A 20,212-nucleotide genomic window follows, 5' to 3' on the forward strand; every position below is an offset into this window, starting at 1 on the left:
CAAATTGGTGGGAAGGAGAAATAAAGGAAAACTCTAAAACACGCAGACAAAAAGACACTTCATACAGAGCAATAAAGAAATGTCAACACACCTCTTGTGAGAAACCCTGCAGACCAGAGACGAAGAACCAACTTGAAAAGGAAGAAGAGAAGAGAGAAAGCAACACCCACGCCGTCGCCCAGGCTTGGTGGAACGCGCCACAAGGCGCAGACCGCTGGCCGGGGCCCAGGGCGCCGCGGGGCAGGGCAGCGGCAGCGGGAGCCACGTTCGTGCTCTGTGACTCTGTTTACATGATCCTTCAGAAAAGGCAGAACTGTGCTGACAGGAAGCAGACACCAGTGGTCACGTGGGACCAGGGCTGGGAGGGGCTGCAGAGGGGCTGGAGGCACTTTTTAAGGGGGTGTGGTTGTGCAGTGTCACCATCATGGTGGCGCTTATACAACCCGACACACGTAGCAAAGCCATCAAGTTGTACACTTAAAATCAGTGAATTTTATTGTATGTTGACTGTATTTCAATAAAGCTGATTAAAACTCAAATAAACCTAGACAAAAACTAGCCCACCACCTAACGGACCAGGTGTGGGCTGGCTTCTGCGGCCTCCCTCTGCTGCTCACCCTTCCTTCCGCCCTCCCTGGCCTGACCTGGCCCTTCACTCCTGCCTCAGGACCTTTGCACTTCTCTGCCCAGAACACCTACCTGGCTCTTGACAGGCCCGGCTTTTTCTCTGAAGGAATAGGGTAGAATTCTAACCGCAGTTCAGATGTGACCTCACAGAGCTCTTCCTGACCGCCTGCCCAGCGTGCCCCCCGGGTGTTCTCCGTCACGTTCCACTTGTGAAGGTTCCTTTATAGCATGCCTGGCGACTGACGTTTGAAGTGATCCCTTTTCTTTGTTTACTCACTGGCTGTCCGTGTTCCCCCTCCCAGAAGGCGAGGCCACTGCGGGGTGGGAGCCTTTTACAGCTTATTCACAGCAACGTCTAGACCAGTATTTGGCTGTAGAGCAGGATGGCTAATTCCATAGATGTTAGTTAAGTGAATATCGATCTGTGTAGGGGGCTTTCTTTATACATATTACCCTTGTTTTTTGGGGGGGGAGGTAATTAGTCTTATTAATTCATTATTATTATTATTAATGGAGGTACTGGGAATTGAACCAAGGACCTCATGCATGCTAAGCACGTGCTCTACCACTGAGCTACACGCACCCCAGCCGGGAAGGGGCCTTTCCTGAGGAAGTTTAATCAAAGTGTCCAAATATCGAGAGTGACAAAGATCACAGCAAATCTCCTGCTTTTGTCTCTCCAGCATCCGGCACAGAGGATCAGCCTGTGGACCAGAGAGAGGCCAAGGGAAGCATGGCTGCCCTCCTCGCAGCTGGGGAGCAGAGCCGCGGGGCAGTCGGGCGGGTGCTGGGGCGGGACCCACAGCCAGCAGCCCTGCCGGACCCTCAGGGCAGTTCAGTCCGCTGGCGTGTGAGGCAGAGTCCTTCTCACGTGCTAGGCGGCCCTTTGTCAGGAATGTTAATCTGTGTTTAGCATTTTCCATCACAGGAAAGAATTCAAATTGCGACTTTAAAAAAAAAACATAAAATACGAGAATAGAATTCTGACTTCTCCACATCAAACACGAGCAATTGTACTTGGCTGTCTATTTCCATCCTTAGAAAAAGAAATTCTCTAAGTGGCCAAGTTCAATCGCTTATTGGTTCCCAGGGCCTCGATCACTAAAAACAGCCGCAAAGCTGGGCCCGTTCCCTGGTGCGCTGCGCCCTTTGTTTAAGCAGACGGTGGAGCTCAGGCTGCTACGAGTGTTCTGCGTTTGCTGCTTCCTGCCAAGCTCCTCTGCTTCTCCAGATGAATGGATTCCATCTGGAAATCATAGGATTAATAATCACATTCCAGGCTCAGGGAAAGTTTTCTGTGTCACTGCTATTTTCTTCATTTGGGGCATTTTCCCAGGAAAATAACAGAACAGCCTCACAGATACATCGGGCAGGGATTAAAACGAATGAGGACAGCTTCCCGGCCTGGATGCCTGTGACTCACCTCCGCCTCCCGGGGCCCATCCTGCTGCTACGAGGGACGCAGGCCAGCTCTCGGCCCAGGCCCTGGGCTTGCTGCCACCCTTCCCCTACGCGGTGGGCACACGGCCAGGCCATCACCCAGAAACCCTCATGCACAAGGGGCTGCAGGCTGACGATCTCAAGAGTCAAGCCGCCCCACCGACCACGCCCCGCACCTCTCTAGATGCCACGGCGGGTGCTGCTATCCGAGGGTTGAGTTCGTGGCTCCAGGGGGCAGCCATGGAAGCCAAGCTCCCAGACCTTCCCAGGGCCGAGCGTGGTCCTGCTCAGCGCCATACGGGGAGAGTGTAACGCCTCCCTGCACAAGCAGGAGGAGGAGGCAGCAGCCACTGCCCTGGACCCAAAACCAGAGGGCTCTGCAGGGACCGTCCTGATGGAGAAGCTGTCGTGTTCCAAGTTAAATAAGGGAAAGCATGGCACACGGACGGGTTAACTAGACATAGGGGAGCAGGTGCCTCTGGGGGGGATGTTCGGGCCTCATGTTCACGCTGTGCCCGTGCCTTGGCACCAGGTTCCCTGTCCCAGTCCCTCAGTAGTGCCAAGACAAGGGGGTGGGGCCGTCAGAGACCCTGGTGAAGAGCACACACCTCACCTGGAACGGAGAGCCTTCCACAGACAGAGACCCTTCGTCTGATCAATTTGGAAAGTTTCACCAAAGTCACACTCGGAGGGTGGGGTTCTGCCGCCCCCCCCATGACAATAACGGGAGTGAAATAAACACGAGGAGTAACCTTAACCATTTTCCAGAGGAGGGAGGTACCCCAAGCTCCTGCAAGTGAGACTTGTTTTCAATGAACACAACCCATTATGAGTGAGGAACTGAGAGTCTTTGTAACAGGGTTCAGCATGGCGGGCTTGCGGTACCCAGGAAACCCATCCCTACTCTCAGTGCCTCCTTTTGCAAAAGAATAAGACAAAGCAGGAAGAAATGACTTCCCTGAGGCCACATGGCCAGTTAGGAGCAGGACTGGGGCTAATACCCAGACATCGGACCCCGGGAACATTTCCTGAACGGTCAGAGGGAGGGAGAAGTGGACACTTCCCGGGTGTGGCTGACCACACGGGACCCAGATCCTGATTTCCTGACCTTTACTGGGGCTGCCCCGAGTTGGCTTCCCCATCCTGGGGTACCTGGAGCTTGTCTGAGTGGAGCTGAAGATGAGGACGGGGAGACCGACTGGGTCCACATATCAGTGGGACTCTTCTGAACCAAGGTTCAGAAATGCGACAAAATGATTCTCAAAAAAACTCGAGGAAGGAAAAATGAAAGCTCCCACTCTTCCCATCCATACGAAAGCCAGTTAGGACAATATCGAACTAAGATACAGCTTGCAGACTCTGGGGAGGACACTGAGCCTTTGCTTCAAGGTCAGTGCAGACCCCGGCATCCCGGGAGAGCTGTGAGCGCTGGGCAGCACTGCCGGCTCCATGTGCACAGGGCACTGCTTTACCGCTTTCCCTATTCCTGGCTGAGACGTGCTCGCCTCCAGGGCTCCAGGAAGAAGAGGCGATTCGATGCCTCCCGAGGACAGAGGAGCTATGGCTGTGATGCCCGCGCAGCACGGTCCTCTTCCAGTGAGAGCTCAGGGTCAATCCTGTGCTTCAGATAATAGAGGACAGTGAAGGAAACAGTGATAATTCGCTTCACCTCAAACCAACTGAATGAAGTGATTCAAGTTCAGCAAAGTGCCCCAGAAGCTCTCAGCACCTGCATCTTCTCAGATCCGGGACACCACCATGACCATGAACCCAGAGACAGAGCTGGGAGGGATGCCTGGACCAGCATGGAGACCAACGCTCGGGCCTCAAAGACAGGAGAGCCAGCGCTGGGTGTGGTCCCGTGCAGTGCAGGCATCAGACCAGGCCCAGTGTGCTGGCTTTTGGTGACTCTGAGCCTACGTATTTTCCTACATTTATTAAGCACCTACCTTATGCCAGAGGCTATTCGACATGAGGGACACTGTGAAGAAGCAGATAGGCAAGCTCCTGTTCTAGGGCAGGAACCACAGAAACAACCCTTGGCACACCCCGGGCTCTCGCTCCTGCCAGGCCACACTCTCAGCACCTTTTCATGGATTAACTCCTCAACTCCAGCCCATGCAGAAGGACAAACGGGAATGTGGCCCCGAGGCCCAGAGACGGCTCAGAGCACACACTCAGACAGCAACATGTGCTTCCCGGTACCCAGAGGGCCCCCCGAGGGGCCGGAAGAGCCTGCAGAGAGGCGTTTAGCTGGGACCCGAGTGACTTTCTTAGACCTTGTTACTGGCTTTAGGAACGAAAGCTGAAACCCAGACCCTTTGATCTCTGGCACTCAAGACCAGGCTGGAAATTCCCAGCAGTGAAGCCCATTTGGCCCCTCCCCCTGCCCCTGCTCCAGCCAGTGTCCATGGACATCCAGGACCCGACCCCCTCTGGGACCAGTTTGCCCATTTTTAAGTGTTTTCCTGAGACGTTCACTTTTGGTTGTCAGCTAACATGAGGTCCAGAAGTGAACGAAGGATCAAACGATTAAAGTTTGTGATCAGCTTTTTCTCGGAAACTGTGCAGAATTGTACTTTTGAAAGAGCCACAGCAGAGAATGCATGAGGCCTTGACTTTCTCAGCAGTTCGGTGGGTGTGGACGGGGGTGATGGAGCCTGACCTGCCAGCCAGACAAGGCGCTGCATCCCGTGACCAGAGCAGGGTTCTGACCACAGAATCGCGGCCAGCAGAGCAGCAGCAGGCCCACCCCCACCACCCCTAACCGCCCACCCTCCGCTGGGTGGGTGAGTGGCATCTCTCAGGCTCTGCAGCAAGTGTGAGGGTTTGGAAAGGAGCTGCATGGGCGGGGGGGGGGGGTCTCTCCCAGTAGCAGGTGAAGGCTGCAGGGACACCAGCACCCTCCTTGTGCTGGAACCAGCTCTCTGGGACCTGAGACCCCACAAACAGTCATCACACACTTCGCCTTAGGGACGAGGTCCCGCCCTGCCCGCAGGTCCGCAGGCGCCTGGCCGGCAGCGGGAGGCCCCGTCCAAGCGGGTCGTGCGCCTGGGCCTGGGTCGCCTCCCGGGCAGACCCGCGGAAGGTCCGTTTGCGACTGGCAAGGGCAGCGACGATGGGACGGGGAGCACCAGACCCCCGGCCGGGAGCGCGGCCCGCGAGGACCGGAGGGGGCGCCGCAGGCGGGGCGGCGGGAGCTGGAGGGGCAGAGCTGCGCCGCGCGGGCGGGCGGGGCGGGGCGGCTCCGGGCTCCGCGCTCCGTCCGCCCTCGCGCCCGCGCCGCGCGCCCTCCCGCTCCCGCCCGCCTGTGCCGCCGCCGGCGAAGCAACTTCGCGAGCGCCCGCGACCGGCCGGACCCCGCGCCGACCCCGGTCCAGCGCCCAGCCGGCCGAGGCCATGGACGCGCCGGCCTGGCTGCTGCCCCCGCTCCTGCTGCTCTGCGCGCAGCAGCACCGCGGCACCAGGTGAGCGGGCGCCGGGGTCCGCACTGCCCCGGGGTCGCCCTCAGTGGGGAGCCCGGCGCCGGCCAGCCCAGCCCCGGCTGGTCGGACGGAGCCCGGCGAGAACCCCGGGTCTTCATCCGCCTCGTCTCCCCCTACCCCCGCGTTCCCACCGTGTCTGTCCCCCTTCTCTCCCCTCCTTGACTCCCCCAGCCCGTCTTCCCTGCGAGCGCTCATCTCCGGACTCGTCTCTACGATGTCCTTGGCCGCGGGCCGGGCGGTGTTGGGTTCCAGCCGCCCTGCTGCCCCGGCGCTGTCCGCCGTCCCGGTGCTGAACCGGCGCTGCGGGGCCGGTGGAGGGCATCGGAGCCGCTCTCCGTTCTCCCCGTGCCCGGGTGGGCCTGCTGAGCTCCGCTTCCTCGACCCCAGCCGCACTTGGCCCGTCCCTGGCTGGCTGGTGCCCTTCCAGGCGCCGGCTGAGCGCTCAGCATGGCCCAAGCTGCGGGCAGGGAGAAAGAGACCCTTAGAACAGCGGGGAGGAGGCTGCGCCCCTTCCCCTGAGGGCAGAGCTGCAGGACCAGCTAGCAGGTCCGCGTGGACAAGGGGGCGTTCTAACGGCCGTGCACGGCTGTGGAGCAGTCGGCCCAGCGTGCTGTGGGGTCTCCCTCTCAGGCGCCGTTTCAGATGCCGAAGTGTACAGGTAGGAGGGGACCCAGCGCCCCTGCAGGGAAGAGGTTCCGGGGTTCTTTATAACTGTCAGGAGATGGGATGAGGTGCCCTGTCTTCCCAGAGAAGGAAGCGGCTGAGGAGAAGGGTCCCCTGTGACCCCTAAGGCCCAGCACGGTCCCCGCTGGCTCTTCTCTCTGTGGACTTGACGAGGCTCTGGGTCACCCAGCGTCCTGAGCACCGAGCCTGACCACCTGCCCTGGGAGTTGTGAGTGGCCTTTTTGAAAATCATCCTGGTGCAAGGACTGTAGGAAAAACAGGGCAGCCAGCGTTCCGGACTTTGTGGTCAGCCAAGTGGTGGCGAAGACTTTAGGAGCCAGAAATGGTCGACTACTAGCCTGCGTTGTGGCTGAAGGCACGCAGGCCACCATAGCACGGTTCTGTGTGTGTGTGGTCAGAGTTTTCTTGCTGGCGGTGTAAAGGCAGAGCCAGGAAGGCCTGGGTCCGGCCGTAGACGTGACTGTCACGCCGAGGTCGCACGCAGTTCCCGTGCGGCCCCTGTCCCGGGGCTCCATTCTTCATCAAGCCTGGTGGGCCCTTCCCCTTCTCCTCCTGCTTTACGGCACCAGGAAGGGAAGAGCGTTGAGGTGTGGCCGAGGGTGTGTGTGCTAGAGGCTGGGGGGCAGCTGCTGGCTCAGGCCCACGGCCATGCAGCCACAGTTCTGAAATCCAAGTCACTCTGAACCCCGAAGTCGTAGTCCAATTTTGACACCAAAACTCTTTTGACAACAAAGCCTGCCATGCTTTGCTTGTTTTGTCTTTATTTCTGCTGTTCACAGGGCATATTTAATTGTGTGTGTGTGTGTGTGTGTGTGTGTGTGTGTGTGTGTGTGTGTGTGTGTGTTTAATGGAGATACTGGGGATTGAACCCAGGACCTCATGCATGCTAAGCAGGCCTCTACCACTGAGCTATACCCTGCCCCTCAACACTGCGTATATTTATACATTTCCTGCTGGAAAATTCTCCAGATCCCTCCCCAGGTTCAGTGCCTCATTTTACCTTTCTAAAATCTGAAGCCCTCTGAACTCCAACCTCAGCTGGCTCCTGGGCTGTTGGGTTAGGGTGAGCCTGTCTGCCTGTGCAGGAAGGCTGGGAGGCCAAGGACCCAGCCAGGACAAGACTCTGTCCATTCGGGGATTCCTTTCCCATCTGCTCTGGGTCCCTCCACTCGGAAGCCCAGAGGACCATGCCCGCCCTTTCCTCGTCTCAGCCCCCCAGGCGGTGTGGGAGGACAGGGGGCTGACAGGAGGTGCCCAACTGGCTGCTGCTACTCAGCCAGGTCCCTGGGTTCTGGTGGGACAAGAAGTGAGCGAGCCACAGCGTTTGTGGGTCAGGTCAAGGCCATGCTTCCCCGAGTCTGAAGAGCCGCTCACGTGGCGGCCCCCCAAGCTTGCCAGCTGCACCCGAGTGGGTGGCCTCCCCGGGCTGCTGGCACCTCCGTCTCCCTGGAGAAGCTCCCGCCTCGCAGGCACACCTCGTGGTCGTGGTGGTGTTCCTCTTTTCCCTGGTAACTGAGGCGCCAGCGCCGCAGAGCTGTCAGGGATCCGTGGGCTCGTGTGTGCGTGGTGGAGGATCCTTGGCGGTGGGAGGGGCGGTGGGGGGGTACCTGCTGCCTTGTCCCGCTATGTCCACCTTCCCTCTCCACCCCCAGGGGCACAGGCAAGTGGCAGGAGTGGGCGTTTCCCCAGTGGGGCCAGGAGAGGCCTGATGGCGCCCAGGAGTGGCCGGGCGGGAGGCTACCTGTGGCTCCACGGCCTGCTGTGCCCGAGAGCCTGAGCCTGGTGTGTGTCTCTGAACTTATGTTCCTCTAAGGAAACCCCAACCCTAGGCCACCACCGGCTTCCAGGGCCTTCAGACAGTCGGACAGTCTCCCAAGATGCTGGTCAGGGTCCCCAGGTTCTCACCACACAGGGAGCTCCCCCCAGGTGGAGTGTGTACCCCCCCCCACACTGCCTGAACTGAAGGCAGAGAGGAGGGGCCCCCAGGACCCAGACCAGCATATGGCGTAGCCTCCTGGGTGCTCCAGCTTCCACAGCCCCCACCCCCACATCCCTTCACAGCTGCAGAACGACCAGCCCATCCTAGTGAGAAGTGACCCTGGGGGAGCCTGTCCCTTCTTGCCCTGGAGATGGCAGAGACTGAGAACCCACTGGGGTCCTACACTTCCAGGCAAGCTTCACAGCGGGGGCTGCCCTTGATTGTGACTTTGAGCCCTCGCGCGGGCGCGGGGCCTGGGCCAAGGGCAGGTGTGCTCACCTTGGCCGCCGGCCTGAGGTCTGGGACGATGTCTCCTGATGGCATCGTTCCAGGCAGGTCAGCCACAGCCTCAAGATGGCAGCTGGGCCAGTCCAAAAATAAAGCCTGATTTGAGTCCCTTTACATCCAACATTCAGGGTGACCTCCATTTGCATTTTAAATTGTGCTTTACTTGGGATTAGGGTTCCATTTAATTCCTTCTTATACTTTGTTACCAAAGCACCTGCCCTGCCCACACTCTCAGCCCAGCCATCGCCTGGAGGGTCTACGGGATGGATCAGGGTTTGCAAGTTTCCCCTTCCTCACAGGCCAGCGTATGAGACAGACTGGGATACGGGGTCTGGGCGACCTCTTGCTGGTGCTCCTCGAGCCCGCTGGAGAGGACACTTGGATGCCCTGCTGCACAAACTCAGCAGCATAACCTGCTCCCCCAGCCCCTCCCACCCACTGTCCCTCCCTCAGTCCAGGCCAGGTCCCTTCCTGTCTTGGGGTGTCAGCCTCCATCCCTCCGCTGCTCTGTCCAGTCCAGCCCCACGTCACCCTCAGCCTCTATGACAGCCCCCGTTTATTCTCTCTCCGCCCCCAGGACACTTCTCACCCTTCCCTCACCAGAATCGTGGTTTAAAGCTGGGAGTCTAATCCTGGTGAGAGCGCTGGTTCCCCTTGACCCTGGGTGGGTTCCGCAGGCCGCTCTTCCTCCCTCCTCACCCCGCTGCCTCCCGCTGCCTCGGGCCCCACTCGGGTACCCTCACCTGCCTCCCACCGCCCACCTTCCCCCAGACTCATATTCTCCCCCTTTGGCTCTGATGTCACTTTCTCAGGGAGGCTGTCCCGTCCTCCCCAGCCACAGGGCTCCTGGCGTCCCCTTTCTGCAACTTCACCACACTTAGAGCCACTTGCTTTATCACAGACGCCGACCTCCACGTGGGCCTGTGCCACAACTGTCCTTGTCCTGGCTCAGTCACGTGCCTAGAACGGGATGGCACCAAGGGGTCTGGGTGGATGAATAGATGGGTGATTAGGACAGCTTCCTGCAGGGGCCTGGGGCAGGAACAGGAGAAGGACGGTGTTCAGTGCGGGTGGGCGATGCAGCATGACAGCGCGGGGGGGTCAGAGTTAGTGCTGGAGAAAGAGGAGGGGCCAGGTGCCTGAGGGTCTGGAGGGGAGACATCAGAGGGCGGGGGTCAGGAAGCACGTGCAGCAGGCCTGGGGAGGGGGGCTGCCGAGAGGGAGCTGGTGGGCTGGGGAGATGGGGCGGGGGGCCTGGACCGCAGTGGCCCAAGTGGGGCCTGGCGAAGGGGCTGGACCCTGAGCCCGTCCCACTGTTGGGTGGGGAGGAGCAGCCAGCAGCGCAGTGGGAGCCGAGAGTGGGTGGCGGTCTTCTAATGGCGGCCAGAAGGGCCCAGAGTAGGGCGCCTGGGCACGAAGCCGCAGCTGCCTTCAGGCCAGTCTGTTTCCGGGCAGTGCGAGCCATGGCCTCAGCTTCCCAGCAGCCCCCGCGTGCAGACCCTGGCCCCTTAGGTCCCCCCATCAGCTCTGGCCAGGCTCGGGCGCAGCATGAACTGGAGGCCTTGCCCACTGGGAATAGATTGATTCGAAGAATAACAAGAGGGTTACTTCTGAATGTCCCTCTGGTTCCCTGCCATCGGGTTTAGGAGAAAACCCTCCCCCCGCCCCCGCCACTGTGGGCTGGAGGAGAAAGGGTGTGTGGGCTTCCCGGGGCTGCTGTAACATGGGGCTGCAAGCCAGGGGACCTAGAACAGCAGACAATTATCCTCTCATGATCCTGGAGGCCAGAAACCTGACGTAAAGGTGTCAGCAGGGGTGAGTGAACCTGTCCAGGCCTGGCTGCAGCGTCTGGTCTCGCCACGGTCCCTGCTGCTCCTGGGACTGTGGCCGCATGGCCCCCATCCCCTCCCCTGTAGTCCCATGACTTCTCCCTGCGTGTCCATTTCTCTTCCTGTAAGGACATCAGTCTTGGGCTCAGGGCCCACCCTAGCCCAGCAAACCCTCATCTTGCCTCATCACGTCTGCAGAGCCTCCCTTTCCCAATGAGGTCCCGTTCTGAGGTTCTTGGTGGACATGAATTTGGATGACACTGTTCACCACAGGACGGGTGAGCAGCAGGAGGGGAGGGCGGCAGAGCTACTGGGAAGCGTCTGGCAGTCGGTGTGTGTGTGTGGGGTCACCTTCTACAGCCCCGCCAGTGACAGACCTGACCAGCACAGTTTGTCAGTGGCATTAGCCTGCAACCAGCGTGCATGGCCCCCTGCTGCTCTGGACTTAGGCTAAGCACATGGTGATTTGGGGGCCTCTGGGACCCGCCTGGGAAGGCACTGAGAGCAGGAGGCCGGACTGCAGCTGCCCTGTGGGCGCTTGGCCTGACCCTGGGTCCCAGATTTGGGACCTCACCCACTCTCTCCCTCTCCCCAGCCCTCAGCCTCCTGGTCACACGCCTTTTCTCCCAAGTCATCTCCTACAGGACACTTTGTCCTCAGAAGCTAAAAGGCAGGCCATGCTCTCTTGTTGGGGTCCTCCGAGGCCTATTTGTTGAGGGACCGTAAGGTGGGAATGCTGGGCTGGTTATGGAAAGAGCCTGGGTACTCAACCTTGACTGGCCTCTGTCTGACTCGAGCAGCCTCCCTCAAGGCTGGTGGTTGGGGCCGGGGGAAGAGGTCGAGGAGCCCTGGGACCTGGACCTCCCTGGGTCTCTGGTGTGAATTCCCAGGACTGGCTGGGTCCAGCCTGGTGGGCCTCCTCCCTGTCCCTGCTGGCCTAAGTGCCCAGGACAGTCTCTGACCCTGGTGCCCCACCTCTGTGACCAGTGGGCCTTGTTTCCAGAGCAATGAATGACATTGGCGACTATGTCGGCTCCAACCTGGAGATATCCTGGCTCCCCAACCTGGACGGCTTGATGGAAGGCTACGCCCGCAACTTCCGGCCTGGTATTGGAGGTGAGGGGGGTGTGGAGGCTGGGACAGCTGTGGGTATGAGCCCCACTTGGCTGGTGCAGAGGCTGGCTCCCCTGAGGGGTGTGTGGAACTGCAGCGCCAGCCCCCCGGCGGACAGCTAGGAGGGTGGATCTCCTCAGGCCTCAGTGGATTTGCACCAAGATGGCCTCCCTTGCAAAACCCCAGGCTGTTCCCCGTCCTGCCTGCCTGGGCATTCGCTGGCTTGGAGGAGTGGCCGGGGATGCTGGGGCCTGGCTTCAGCACCCCCATCTGGGGCCCTGCTCCTTCCTCGCAGGCCCCCCCGTGAACGTGGCACTCGCCCTCGAGGTGGCCAGCATCGACCACATCTCGGAGGTGAATATGGTAGGTGCCGGCCAGTCTCCCCGCTCACCTCCAGCGGGCCCCTAGGAGAGGAGGGGCTGACGGCTGGGCCCTCCCATTCCCCTCTGCAGGAGTACACCATGACCGTGTTTCTGCACCAGAGCTGGCGGGACAGCAGGCTGTCCTACAACCACACTAACGAGACTCTGGGCCTGGACAGCCGCTTCGTGGACAAGCTCTGGCTCCCAGACACCTTCATCGTGAATGCCAAGTCCGCCTGGTTCCACGACGTGACGGTGGAGAACAAGCTGATCCGGCTGCAGCCCGACGGGGTGATTCTGTACAGCATCCGGTGAGCCCTGGGCCCGGCCCGCCCCCGTGGAGAAAACCCGGGCTCTGCTTGGAGCTGGGCGGCGTTATTTATAACCTCCGGCAGCCGGCAGCTGCTCAGGAAACGTGGACCGCAGAGGCTGCTGGCAGGAAGCCAGCGGATGCCGTTTTTTGGCTAACACGTGCCCTTTTGTTTTTAAATTGGGGTGAGGTTCACAGCACAGAAAATCAACCATTTAAAAGTGAACAATTCTGTGGCATTTAGTGCATTCACAATGTTGTGCAAACATCACCTCTACCGTGCTCCAACTTGTTTCACCCCCAAAAGGAGACCCCATACCCGTGCCCCTCCCGCAGCTCCGGAAACCGCGTCTGCTCTGTCTTCACACATTTGCCTATCCTGCAAATTTCACACAAAGTTAGTCATGCAATCCGTGACCTTTTGTGTCTGCCTTTTCCTACTAAGTATAGTGTTTCTGAGGCTCAGCCTCAGATGTATCAGAATTTCCTTCCTTTTTATGGCTGAGTAACATTCCACTACTCAGACACGGCGGTTTGCGTATCTGCCCTCCGTCCATCGACACCTGCACTGTTTCCACGTTTGACGGTCGTGAGGCATGCTGCTTTGAACATAGGTGTGCGTGTATCTGTTTGCATGTGTGTTTTCTGACACTTGCCTTTTAAAAGGGGAGTTAATTGCCAACATTTTAAAGATCAGGAGGTTTACATGAAGATCTAAATTCTCGTGGAAAGTCAGAACGCTCAGCAGCCCGAGCTGCTCCCTGGGCTGCGGGGTCGGCGGGACCCCCAGACACTGCCCCACAGGAGACAGGGTGCCCCCGACTTAGACAAACAGTCGGGTGTTTTGAAGGATGAGGAAAGGGAATGAAATCCAGTTCGTGATTCCCCGAGAAAGACCCACAAATATCCGTAAAGTGGCCACAGGTTCCAGGATCCACCTGGATGCTGGCACCTTGCCAACAAAGCGGGAGAGTGGCTTGAGGAGGGAGCCGGGGCCAGGGAGCCGCTGGGGCCTGGAGCCTGGCCTCATCTCTGGGGACCTCACCGCCATGTTGTCTGGGCAGAATCACCTCCACGGTGGCCTGCGACATGGACCTGGCCAAGTACCCCATGGACGAGCAGGAGTGCACACTGCATCTGGAGAGCTGTGAGTGCCTGGGCTGGCGTGGGGGCAGGGACGCAGACTGTTACGTTCAGGGTCAGGGAGGCGGCTGGGGTTGGCATGAGCTGTCAGAGCAGAAACAGAAGGAAGAGAAGGGACCAGAAGGCCTTCCTCCCAGGGGTCAGTGCCCTGCCCAGGACAGCAGGCCCCAGAGCCCAGACAAGGCATGAATCTGCGTCACTGGCCATCCTGGCAGCCCCTGGGGGTCACCTGGCAATGGTGACCCTTGCTTCTGCCAGTTCTTCTGGCCTCGCCCACCTGCCCATGGTGCCAGGCGTGGCCCCAGGCCTCCTTTCTCCGGGCCGGGTCTTCCTGTGCTGCCCCCTGTGACTTCATATCAGGCTCCCAGAGTGGGCAGGATGGTTCTGCAGGGGGCAGCCATGGGCTGGGGGCGCCAGGCTCTGCCGCCCACCTGTGGCTCTCCTGTAGATGGCTACTCGTCTGAGGACATCGTCTACTACTGGTCCGAAAACCAGGAGCAGATCCACGGGCTGGACAGGCTGCAGCTGGCCCAGTTCACCATCACCAGCTACCGCTTCACCACGGAGCTGACCAACTTCAAATCGGGTAACACAGCCTCTTGTGGCCTCTTCCCCATGAGCCCCGCCTGTGGTTTCCTGGTGCTTATAATTGAGCTGCCAGCTGCCCTGAGGGCCCCTGAGGGTGCAGCTGGAACCCGGCCAAGCCACTCGAGAAGAGAGACAGGGCAGGCCGGGGCAGGTTCCCTGGTCCTTCACTGCTCCCTGGAGCCAGCAGCTCTCCAGGTTTGGGGGTATCTGAGGGGCGTGGGGGCTCCGGGGCCGAGCCTGTGTTGTCTCTTGGCTGCTCCTGCTGCCCCGTCATTGGAGCCAGTGGGCTCAGCCTGGTCTGTCCTCAAGGAGGACAGGTCAATGGAGGTGAGTGGACGGTGCTCTGCGAGGGTCCTGCTGCGAGGGACATTCTTCTGGTGGCCCTGTGCACGGGAGGCTCCTGACCCCTTGGCCTGTGATGTGGGAGGGGAGGTCTGGGGCTTCCTTCCTTCTGAGGATGGCAGTGGCCCTGCCTGCCCGCCCAGCCCTCCCGTCCGTGTGCTGTGGTGCACGGCGGGCCTGCTCACAACGGATGGCCCTCCGGCAGCCGGCCAATTCCCCCGGCTCAGCCTGCACTTCCACCTGAGGAGGAACCGGGGTGTCTACATCATCCAGTCCTACATGCCCTCCATCCTCCTGGTCGCCATGTCCTGGGTCTCCTTCTGGATCAGCCAGGCGGCAGTGCCCGCCAGGGTGTCCCTAGGTACAGGACCCTGGCCTCTCCTCCAAGGGAGCTTGTGGAAGGGTGGGAGTGGGACCCTGACCCCACTGGTCATGAGCACAGGCCTTGCCTTCTAGCCCCTGGGGCAAAGGCCAGCCAGGCCAGGCCTGCTCAGAGGGGCCTGACCGCGCCCAGGTTGGGGAGGGGTGGCAGGGGCTTCAGCGATGGCCACACCTACTCCCATCAGGCATCACCACGGTGCTGACCATGACCACACTGATGGTCAGCGCTCGCTCCTCCCTCCCGCGGGCATCAGCCATCAAGGCGCTGGACGTGTACTTCTGGATCTGCTATGTCTTTGTGTTTGCCGCCCTGGTCGAGTACGCCTTTGCCCACTTCAATGCCGACTACCGGAAGAAGCAAAAGGCCAAGGTCAAGGTCAAGGAGCAGAGGGCCGAGGTGAGGCCAGGCCGGGCCGGGTCTTTTGTGTTCAGGACCAAGGACAGCTCCCCACCCTGCGCCCCAGCACAGCGAGGGGGCAGCATTGCCGGGGCAGAAGGCAGGGCACTTCTCCTGCTCTCAACCTGGGACCCTCTGCCCACTGCTCGGAGGAGGTCACTTGCGTCCCCCGGGCTCCAGGAGGGCAGACCCAGACCCCTCGATCTGCTCGCTGAGGGGGGGAGCTGCGGGCACAGGTCGGGGTCTGCCTGGGAGCCCCTCATTGCCTGCTGCTCAGCACCCTCTTCCCCGTGCAGATGGACGTGAAGAATGCAGTCGTGCTCTTCTCACTCTCAGCCGCCGGCGTCACCCAGGAGCTGGCTGTGTCCCGCCGGCAGCGCCGGGTGCCCAGGAACCTCATGGGCTCCTACAGGTCGGTGGAGGTGGAGACAGGGGAGATGAAGAAGCAGGGGGGGGCCCGCTCAAGGGGCCTCCGTGCACTTTTCAAGCCCATCGACGCGGACACCATTGACATCTACGCCCGCGCTGTGTTCCCTGCTGCCTTCGCCGCAGTCAATGTCATCTACTGGGCCGCGTACACCATGTGAGGCCGCACACCACAGGCTTGTCCTGCTGCCCAGAACCTCCCGTGAGAAAGGCCCCCCAGGGGGCTCTGCGTGTTTCAGAGGGGCATGACCATGAGCCACACAAAACAAGAGGAAAGCTCGGCCTCCCTGAGTGTCCCCAGGCTCTGTCCCCACCCTCACCCGGTCACCTCTGGGCTCCGCGGACGCTGGCCCAGCTCCCTGCTCCAGTAGCAGAGCCACCTGACCCAGGTCGGGCCAGGCAGGCGAGGGTCCCCGGGGAGCCACGCATCTGGCTGCAAAATGGTCCAGCTCTGGGACTTGGCTCTGTGGGCTTGGCCCGGGGAGCGGAAGGAGGCCAGGTGTGGACGGTGCTCATCACCTGAATGAGAGGGTGGGGAAGGGCGTCCGCAGGCCTTTGGTCCCAGCATGAAATAAAATGGAATCTTTGCCCCTGCTGACGATTGCTGTCACCGCACCTGGGCCGTGACCTCTGCTCCCAGAGCCTGGAAGTCTCTCCGGCTGCTGGCTCGAAGGGCTGATGGGCTCGGGGCAGAGGGACTTAGAGACAGAGACTCGAATACAGAGGGGCTTGGGGGCCTGTAGGGGCCTCGACTCCCTCCCTCCCTCCCTTTGGGCCACGGTGGGGGCCACGACGATGCCTTCCGGACGTGATGACTGGGGTCAGAGCCCGCCGAGTCCCCGCTAACAACCCCAGGCTCCCCAACCCTGGGCCATTGGTGATCTGACAGACAGCTCTCAATCAGGGGCCCAGGTTTCCCTGCCCCAGAGCAGGACAGGTCATCACACCTGGAAGGGACAGAAGCCTGTGATTAGATGGGCATGAGTGTGGCCAAGCCGCCTGCTGCGGGGTCAGGAGTGCCAGCCCAGTGCCCGGCTGTGACCAGGTGGCAGCCAGGCCACGATCCCGCTGGGCCCCACCCCCAGCGTGATGCTGACTTTGTGTGAATCAGAAAGTGCCCTGCTGGGCCCCCTGCCCTTTGCCCACACGCCTGTCCAGGGTCGGCAGTGTCCCCAGGCCACAGGGCAGTGCTGGGGGACACTCACCCATGGGCAGGGCCTAGCTGGCAGTGTGACCTCCGAGGTCAGGTGGTCCAGCTGCAGGTGTAGACCCAGCCGCCTCCCATAGGACCAGCCGTGCCCTCAGGTGGAGCAGGGCGTTGGCCCAGCTGCCTTCACCATGCCCAAGGATCACATCTCCAGCTCGAAGACCCCTCGCCTCCTAAGACCCCTCCTTGCACCAGGCTGCCCTTTGGACTAGGCTTCAGGGCTGGGCAGGGTCGTCCCAGGGGGTGGGTCTGGCCAGGGCGTAGGGCTCCACTGTGACCGACCTGGGAGCAGCAGAGAGCAGGCGGCCTAGGAGCAGCAGAGCCTGGATCTGGGTTGGCCGGGGCCCTGGGCCAGCTCTGGTCAGCGGGGGGTGGCAGGCTAAGCCCGGCCAGCTTCGAGAACCAGGACAGTGACGCCTTCTCTCCTCTTCTTGCTTGGCACTTTCTGGCTTGCCCAACCCCAGCAGGGTCACTGCTCCCCTCCTACCTGGCACCTGGCGATTTGCCAGGGTTGGGATGTCCAGGCCCCAGGAGGCACTCCGAAGCTATCAGGCTGGGCCCGAGACTGCCCACGGCACCCCCCACCCCTGGCACCCAGGGTCCTGCCCCCAGGCCTGCCTTCCACCAAGGCCTCTGGGGGGGGACACGTGGGTGGGTTCAAGGTTCACGGAACTGCTGGGTCGCCTGGGCCCCCCTGCTGCCCGGACCCTGCCCACCCCGGCACCCGCCTTTCTCCACCATCCCTGCGGCTTGAGGCCGCCCTTCTGCTGTGCGTACCCACAAGGAGCTATTTAAAGCGGGCTTTGTGACTGCCTCAGGCACCCACGCAGCGAGGCCGCCCGGGCAGGAGCCTTGCCTGATTCTGCAAGCAGCAGCCACTCCCTCTAGCCTGCAGGCTGCTGCTCCTGCCCACACATCTGCGTGGCCGGGAAGAGGGACGGGCAGGGGCTGCTCCTGCCCACGTGTCTGCAGGGCCAGGAAGAGGGACGGGCAGGGCTGGCGCTTTTGAAACACAAGTTCTATTCCGTGGTGATGACACGCGCAGACTGAAGGCCAGGGTGATGGAGGCTTGCAGTTGAGAAGAGCTGGCTCGGGGCGGTGATGTCAGCGTCTCTCGTGAAGGGGCACCTGAGCCGGGTCAGTGGGGTGGGGGCGGCCCGGGCTCTGTACGCACCTCCTTCCAGCAGGGACGGTCTCAGAGGGCTGGTGGCTTCCTGGGCTGTGGTTTCTGGCAGAGGCTGGGAGCCGTGTGCTGCCAACGTAGACTCCTGGATGCCTCCCCGAGAGCCGGGGCAGCTCTTCCCCAGGCTGGAGGTGCTGGCGCATCAGGGGGCGGCCCCTCAGCTCCCCCTCACCTGCAGCAGGGGCAGGAGGGGCACTGACCCAGTGAGGCACCCGGCCTGCCTGTGGCTTGGAGCCCACACCTGGGGCAATGTTTGGGTTCCCTCGAAATCAGAGCTGGAGACAAGGACTCGGTGGGGGGGGGGACTGGTTTCCTGGGGTGGCTGTAACGAAGTACCACAGACTGGGGACCTTAAAGCAATAGAAGCTCACACTCTCGCAGTTCTGGACACCAGAGCCTGGGATCCGGGTGTGGGCAGGCCTGGCCCCTCCGGGAGGCTCTGAGGGCGAGTCTGTCCCAGGCCTCAGTCTCCCCAGCTCCTGGCACTGCTCGGCTGGTAGACACACGGCCCCACCGCTGCCTCCGTTGTCACGCGGCCTTCCCTCTGGGTGTCCTTCTGATGACATCAGAATCAGGGCCTCGTAACCCAGGACAACTTCATCTTAACTGATGGTCGCTGCAAAGACCCTATTTCGAAACATGCTCATATTCTGAGGTTCTGGGTGGACATGGATTTGGGGGGCAGCGTTCATCCCAGGACAGAGGGTGACACCCCAGACGTGGGAGCAGGGAGTGAGGAGAACGGAGGAAGGAGGGACAGGCTACAGGGTGCCTGGCTGGCCTGGGATGACCAGGTCCTCATCCCTCTGGGGACACTACGAGCCCGGCAGAGTGGGCCCCGGCTTGTCTTGGGAAGAAGGAGGGGCTGGGGCCTTACCACCAACTACCCCCCACCCAGGGCTGCCTGCCTACAAACTGAGCTCTGGGGGGCGCTAGAGGCGACTGCTGCTTCCAGCCAGTGCAGCGCACGTCTGCTCAGGCGGTGCTGGTTCTTCCCAGTGGTGGCTGTCACGGCAGCAGGACCCAGGACAGCGAGGTTTAGTGAAACAAGCCAGTCAGTGCCACGGCTGTGGCCCGTGGGCTGCAACCAAGGGGCCTCCTCTCCCGTCTCCCCTCGTCCCACCAGCGCTTCTGTTCGCTTCAGTTACCTCCTGCTGCGGTGACCAGACTCTGGTCCCAAAGGACGAGCCTCAGTCACCTCGTCCTTGCTGGGTGCCAGTTGCTGCCATGGCACATTCTGCGTCCCCGGACGTGGGAGCCCAGGAGGCGAATCCTGCAAACTTTAACGTCAAATGTGTTGCTTGGACTTTGGCCTTCAGAGGTTCCCCATGCACACCTTCACTGCTCTTCTTTTATGTGACTCTGGAGTAGGACTGGGTGGCACCATGGTCCCTTGTCACCTTGGACACATCTGTGTCCACCGTGGGCACAGCCACAAACCAGCGGGCGTGCCTTCCCTGCCCCTTGATTTTAGGGTCTCCAGCCCCACGCAAGGCCGTGGACTTGAGCTGGCGGCGGTGTCACTGGGCGGATGCCCTCACCCCAGCCCGCACCTGCTGCAGGGCACCCTGCTCCGCGCCCCCTCCAGACCTGCATCCGGTGTGACGTTTGTGGCCTCCCCTATTCCAAGAAGCCCGCCAAGGACTGTGAACTTGCAATGAGTCAGGAGTCCTGGCGTGACCAGAACTTCCCTGATGAGGCTGAATCCTGAATCCGGGTGGGACTTGTCTGCCCTCTGGCCAGCAGGTCCAGTTAACACCACGTCCGCCATGAGACAAATCTGCTTGGTGTGTGAGCCAGCACCCCTCCCCTCTCCGAGGCACTCTGGTTTCCTTCCAGACCCTCCCATTCCCACAACTGGGCCCACGGCTGTGCCTCTGACAGTTGTGTGCCCACAGCCACGCCTCTGCTATTTCCGGACCCACGGTGGGCCCTCCTGGTCACGCTGGCCACACAGCTCCAGGTCAGCCATCCTGGAGCTCCCCGGCCGCACTGGACCCTCTTGCTTGCACCTTTCCTGCTGTGCTAGGGAAAGGCACGTCTTCCAGGTCCCTGGGGACCCTGTCAGGTGGTGGCTCCTGTGCACTCTCCCCAGTAGCCCCAGCCCAAGACTTCAGGCCCCTCTTCACACTCCTCCAAAGACGTTCCAGAGTCTCCAGCATCGCGTCCCAGCTTGAGGGAGCAAGGCCCCATGCACGAGGGCTGCTTCCATCTCACTCGGATGGCCAGCCGTTGGCCGTCAGTGAGCCCCACATCACGTCAATGAGCTTTCCCCGCCCAGCCTCATAGACCGTGCCCCCGTCCGACGTTCTCCAGGGCCACACGCGACCAAGGTTCCTGCAGGACAGACTAGCCGGGAACTGCAGTTCCTCTGGGAGCAAGCTGTCCCCTTCCGTACCAGGTACTGGACACCCCCGCTCAGGCCGTGC

At 61.2% G+C, this 20,212-nt stretch overlaps 1 protein-coding gene across 7 annotated transcripts; it reads left to right on the forward strand.

Moving 5' to 3' along the window:
- Nucleotides 1-5,444: 5,444 nt before the first annotated feature.
- Nucleotides 5,445-15,977, forward strand: GABRD (gamma-aminobutyric acid type A receptor subunit delta). 7 transcript variants are annotated; one of them, XM_032494763.1, is made up of 9 exons: nt 5,445-5,534; nt 11,335-11,447; nt 11,740-11,807; nt 11,897-12,117; nt 13,181-13,263; nt 13,708-13,845; nt 14,395-14,550; nt 14,756-14,967; nt 15,264-15,977. In XM_032494763.1, the coding sequence occupies exons 1-9, from the start codon at nt 5,467-5,469 to the stop codon at nt 15,552-15,554; spliced, it is 1,350 nt and encodes a 449-aa protein (XP_032350654.1). In that variant the 5' UTR covers nt 5,445-5,466; the 3' UTR covers nt 15,555-15,977. The 7 variants fall into 7 exon arrangements, with proteins under 7 accessions (XP_032350654.1, XP_032350648.1, XP_032350650.1 ...); XM_032494757.1 differs by having other exon boundaries at nt 13,708-14,550; XM_032494759.1 differs by having other exon boundaries at nt 13,708-14,550; nt 14,825-14,967.
- The last annotated feature ends 4,235 nt before the right edge of the window (nt 15,978-20,212 follow it).

The sequence above is a fragment of the Camelus ferus genome, chromosome 13 (assembly GCF_009834535.1).
Source record: "Camelus ferus isolate YT-003-E chromosome 13, BCGSAC_Cfer_1.0, whole genome shotgun sequence".
NCBI lineage: Eukaryota > Metazoa > Chordata > Mammalia > Artiodactyla > Camelidae > Camelus > Camelus ferus.

What these genes read in the sequence shown, in the direction of transcription:
- GABRD (XM_032494757.1), top strand. Translation starts at nt 5,467, where the DNA reads ATGGACGCGCCGGCCTGGCTGCTGCCCCCGCTCCTGCTGCTCTGCGCG. An exon ending in GTGATTCTGTACAGCATCCG is followed by an intron (nt 12,118 to 13,180) that starts GTGAGCCCTGGG and finishes TTGTCTGGGCAG; the next exon opens with AATCACCTCCACGGTGGCCT. An exon ending in GCCCGCCAGGGTGTCCCTAG is followed by an intron (nt 14,551 to 14,755) that starts GTACAGGACCCT and finishes TACTCCCATCAG; the next exon opens with GCATCACCACGGTGCTGACC.